The sequence below is a fragment of the Monopterus albus genome, unplaced genomic scaffold, assembly GCF_001952655.1.
Source record: "Monopterus albus unplaced genomic scaffold, M_albus_1.0 scaffold1121.1, whole genome shotgun sequence".
Taxonomy (NCBI): Eukaryota; Metazoa; Chordata; class Actinopteri; order Synbranchiformes; family Synbranchidae; genus Monopterus; species Monopterus albus.
The window spans coordinates 1-5,254 of record NW_018128999.1 but is presented as its reverse complement, the minus strand read 5'-3'; the positions used below and the strand labels follow the sequence as shown (position 1 = coordinate 5,254).

Sequence of the window (5,254 nt, the reverse complement as noted above, 5' to 3'; positions counted from 1 at the left end):
TCCTGAAGGCAGTGTTCCACTCTCTCAGTAGCCTCCTAGTTCATCCAGGGCTTCTGGTTGGGGTAGGCCCTGATGCGTTTGTCTACGGTAACAGTGTCTATGCAGCTCTTAATATTATGCAGGACACTGTCTGTGAACACCTCCAGGTCTGGATGCTCAAAAACATCCCAGTTGGTCCTATCAAAACAGTCCTGTAGCTGCTGAGAGGCACCATCAGGGCAAGTTTTTACAGTCCTTCTGATGGTAGGAGCAGTTTTCCTGAGGAGGGCATATGCAGGAATTAGAAACAGGGACAAGTGGTCAGACTGGCCCAGGTGTGGTAGTAGTCTGGCCCTATAGCCTAGCTTGATATTTGAATAAACCATGTCCAGTGTGTTAGCTCCTCTGGTAGCACACTTTACATGCTGGTCGAGATTGGGGAGTACTTTCTTTAAATCTGCATGATTGAAGTCCCCTGCTAGGATGTGCACAACATCAGGATATCTGCTCTGCTGACTGCATGCCCGATAGCCGAGTTAGCATTAGCATCCGGCGGTATGCTACACATTTAAAGACCGCATTGTGCTCTCTTGCAAGGTGCATGTGCCTGCATTTGACAGTCACATACTCCAAGTGAGTGATTCACCTTCTACACACACATGTATGACTTTAGGCACTCACCTTTATTCTTTGTAAATGTCATATTTTGTTGACAATCTTAAATCCCTCTAGTTTAATTTAGTGCAGTGCACACAAGTAAAGCAGTGCAGAAATGTCAGTTTGGCAAATGATGATTATTTTTGTCTCTGTCTTCTTTCACCTGAAGGATCATTGTTCTTCAAAGTGTGGTGATTGCTGTCCAGACATTTCTATATGTAACCAGTGCTTTAGACTGGCTGAAATGTGTGACTGTCGGTTGCCAACCATGCACTCATGTTTGAGGGAGTCATGCACTTCTCCAGCTGTAAGTAATCCCCAAAACACTCTATTAAGAAAAGTTTTAGCACATGAACTCCAAATCATATTATGTATATTTGACATTTCTGTTGACAGTTTGCCAAAGTGCCATTAGTTTACTGTTTCCAGGTAAGCCAGCAGTTTTAATTAATTTCATTTTGCTCTGAAAATCATCTTAAAATAGAACTTTACTGTTCATCCAGGGCAGGACATTTCTGTTTGATCAGTGAAAACACTCTTCCCAGGTCATTTAGAAACACCCATCTCACCCTATAGTGTGAGCGGAGAATTCAAGCTTGTCAGCATCTCACAACCATGGTTTAAGTGCTGCTGCTGCTGCCTCTCAGAAATATTAAGAAGCCAACATAATTAGTCACCAGTTTATGTTATTGTATTTCAATATATCCAGTCATCCGACACAGCTGATACAATTTTGAGAAAAAAAAATCATGAACATCAGTGCTACTTGGCTCATCATAGAGAAGTATATAATACATATTTTTGACAGACACTTGTTTTTCTTTCGTTTTCCCACAGTGTGTCAAATGTGACTGTGCCTGCACCTGTCAGCCTCCAGAGTGTGACTCCTGCAACTGTCTATGCTTCGAGGTCAGGATCAGGTAGAAGATGAGGATGGAGGTGCACTAATTCCAGTCGGTCGATGAACTACAAGTATTTTTAGTGACTCTGAGTCCTTTTAGTTTTATCATGTTACAAGAGAGTTTACAATGGAATGATGACAGAGAACGAGGGAGGAGAGAGATGGAGAACCAGGGCTGGGTGCAGTTCCTGGCCTGTGTCTTAAACCAGGACCAACTGTGGCAGAGCATCAACAACCTGCTCTTGAACTCTTTTACCCTTTACCTTAAAAAATACTAATAATCACACTGTTATTGCCATCAGATGGCTGGCCCCTTTCTAATTAACAGAACTTAGTTTCTGCTTTTACATGTTAAAGGCTGAATCAAACCTGGCACCAGCAGGGTTTTTTTTGACTGTTGTATATCATATAATTCAAAGTATTCGGTAGACGTGAGCTGTATGGATAAAACTATCACAGTATGTAATTTTCTACCAAGATATCAATATATATTGTGATATTATCCTGAAACTTTGAGTTAATGTATAAAGGAACCAGAAAGGAAGTGTCTCTTTTCGATTAATCCAATAAATTAAACACCTGACAAATTAAAATACTTCATCATAGTGATGCAAAAATTCTATCAAAATTCAGTTTGACCGTAAAACAGTTCTTCTCAGTGAACAGCAACATTGCCCACAAAATGCAGAGATATTAAAGCATTAGATACATCAGTAACATAAGACACACCGTTTAAAATCTGAATAATGAGGAAATGCATGTTTCACTAATGTTGTCGGCAGGGTACAGTACTGTGAACTGTCTTCGTCATGAATTTGAAGCGCTGTACTGGATTCTTTGGTAGACTTTTGAAAAAGGCTTTTATATTTTGTGTTATTCCATATTCTTCTTCTTAAAATTCTATTTGTACAATGTATGCCCCCTGCTTTAATTGTTACATGTTCTGTTCCAGTGCTTTAACATAAAGGTCTCTCTCTCGGTTTCTCTCTGTCTCAGTAAAACACAACACACAAACAATACATTTTTCAGTGTATTTATTTAATTTTGTAGGTATTAATAAAAATCAGCTGAACTCTAATGCATTTCTAATGTGTTTTTCATGAATGAGAACAGCAGCACCTGTGTAATCGCAGCATGACAAGCCATGCTAGTGTTGTGATTTTATAGATGGAAATGTTAGTTGGTCAGGACTCATTTCATGTGAAACAAGGTTATTATGGCAACATCAGGAAAATGGTTCAGTGATTTCACATTAAAAGGAAGGTTTTATTCCATGGCGAAGTTGGATAATTGACAAATGATTATTTTGAGGCAAGTGCAAAATGTCTTTTTTTATGTAATGAATTGCACTCAGTGATTCCATTTCACATTCTTCTGTGAAAATGGATAAAATCATACCCATTAAGGAAAAATAACACAATATTTTCACAGATTATATTATTGTGCTGATTTTTAAATAATAAGAGCAGTCGTACAAATAATTATCTAGGTAGCATCGAAAAACTATGAAATTGTGGAATATGGGGCAACGTTTACATATATTTGTTCAGTGCAGATTTAAAAATTCTTATTTTACACTGCTTTTAAATTTTTAATTATTTTCCATTTGCACAGTCAGTAGTTGTTGCAATATCATTTCACTGCTGCTGTACCTGTACAGACAAATAAATTTTATGTTATCTTATCTTGACCTTATCTTGACTGTGTCTATATCACAAGTGGTCACCAACTGATAGATTAATTAATGCAGAAGTAATCCAATATTTTCTCTGAAAATCAAGGTGATTTACATTCATTTTTGCCTGTCACATCATGTAATTACTATTAATAATGAGGTTGGAGGTCTCTACATAAAGAGGTGGAGACACATGAAGAATAGAAGGAGATGGAAGAAGAAGGGGAAGTGAGCAGGGGCGCCCCCACGAGTGGTCAAGGTGGTGGTTAGATTGGTGGCTATGCTGGTGGTTATGTTGGTGGATTGGGTCGTTGTAGCTGAGGAAGTTGGAGACAAAAATGTCCCCAGTGTCTTAACCAGGAAGCTCTCAAAATGGTTCAGTTTGGTGAAGGTCATCATTGTAGCTGCTCGTGTTTGCCCAGTGGTGTTAGTGTCAGCAGTCAACACTGCTGCCTGGAACCAAGAGCCACCCAGCTTACACATCAATGGCCCACCAGAATCACCCTGAACAAACAACGAAGATGGAAAATGTTAAGTCCAGAATGTTTATGATTTTGTATTGACCCTGCTCTGATTCTGAAGTGCACATTCAGTCACTTCTTTTCATAAAACTACAGAAAATACTTTTTCAAAATATTATTTTTTCTTGGCTTCATTTAACCTGATATATAATCAATACTTTTATTCCTTAAAAATGATGTTTACTGACATAATTTATGCTGAAGATTTCTGATGGTAAAGTTACATATTCTTGCTTGAATGAACCAATGACGTGTCCTGTTGCACAAACATTTTTACATTTCATCCCCACTATTGATTAGTAGGTTTAAAGAAAGTGTTCATATTGTGCTGTTTAATGAATGCATCCTTCTAAAGTAATGTGTTTTTTTAAATATATATTCTAACATGTCTGAATCGTGTGATATTATTATAATTCAGAACAGGTACAAAATGGCTTTGCAATCTTAGGTCCCTATATTCTGAATGTTTAAAGATACACAAACATATTGGTAAAATACAAATACAATAACAATTGGATAATAATAATAGTAATAACAATAATCTCATTATTCACCTGCCCCAGTGTAAAAGATGTTGTACAAATACTGTCAGTTGTTGATGCATTGTCACAATTTACCACCGAGGTCTGAATCTCCTGCAGAACTTCTTCCACTATGTGGGAAAATAAGACAATGATGAGAAGTGGAACACCTGAATGATATTCAGATTGCACCTGCCTATTGAACTCTACTGTTTTATCTAAAGAAGTGAGTTAGCATTACTGAGTCAGACTGTGTATTAAGGACTCACCCCCTCCTTGTCCAGAGCTCCAGCCAGTAGCCCAGCATGTTGAGCCCACAGCGAAGGTTTGGCCGTTGTCCAGGCAGATGGGCTGGGTGAAGTTGGTCAAGGTGGGCCGAGCTTCCAGATGCAGCACTGCTACATTAGACCCAGTTAGGTTGCTCAGGGTGATATTAGTCACCTTTAGTGTCACCTCATTGGGGTTGGTGCCATTCTGTTTCAAATGGCCCAAGACCACAGTCCATTCAGATGCTATGGGGGAACTGTGGGAGAGAAAAGGAACTAAATTAGAACTAAGGAGATTTCCAAACTTCAAACTCTCTGATTGGATTGGACCTTATTAAACTATCTCTGCACAATAACAAATATAAGAAAAAATTAAAAGCAAACTACTTACTGAGAAATTTGCATCTAGTTTCATAACTAATTTGTTTCATAATACAGTAAATTAACAACATCATTCCAGGTGTCTCACCTTGAGAAGCAGTTTGCGTTGCTCAGTACAGAGTCCACAGCCACCAGAGTCCCACCACACACATGACGTCCTTTCCACTGTAGACTTGCCATCCACGGCCACACGCCAGCTGTCGCCACTGAGCTTCCTCCCAAGATACGAGTATTCAGTAGGGCTTGGCCACAGACCACAGCTGGAGATACAAGCAAAACAGTGAACAATGAAAGATTTTGTGTAGTGTTGGACAGGAAATAAAGTAACTGTGACAAACTCAGGTTGTTTAGAC

At 38.8% G+C, this 5,254-nt stretch overlaps 1 protein-coding gene and 1 long non-coding RNA gene across 3 annotated transcripts; one reads left to right on the top strand and one right to left on the bottom strand.

Annotated features, from left to right (window-relative positions):
• Positions 1-21: 21 nt before the first annotated feature.
• Positions 22-2,519, top strand: LOC109953732 (uncharacterized). 2 transcript variants are annotated; one of them, XR_002273965.1, is made up of 3 exons: positions 22-612; positions 806-943; positions 1,474-2,519. It is a non-coding gene; the product is annotated as an uncharacterized LOC109953732 (long non-coding RNA). The 2 variants fall into 2 exon arrangements; XR_002273964.1 differs by having other exon boundaries at positions 26-943.
• Positions 2,520-3,124: 605 nt separating this feature from the next.
• LOC109953731 (transmembrane protease serine 6-like) lies at positions 3,125-5,219 on the bottom strand (the record flags this gene model as incomplete). The annotated part of the gene is made up of 4 exons (XM_020589196.1): positions 3,125-3,716; positions 4,288-4,385; positions 4,524-4,777; positions 4,990-5,219. Coding segments are annotated over 4 exons (915 nt in total), but the record flags the coding sequence as incomplete, so codon positions are not given.
• Between the last annotated feature and the right edge of the window lie 35 nt (positions 5,220-5,254).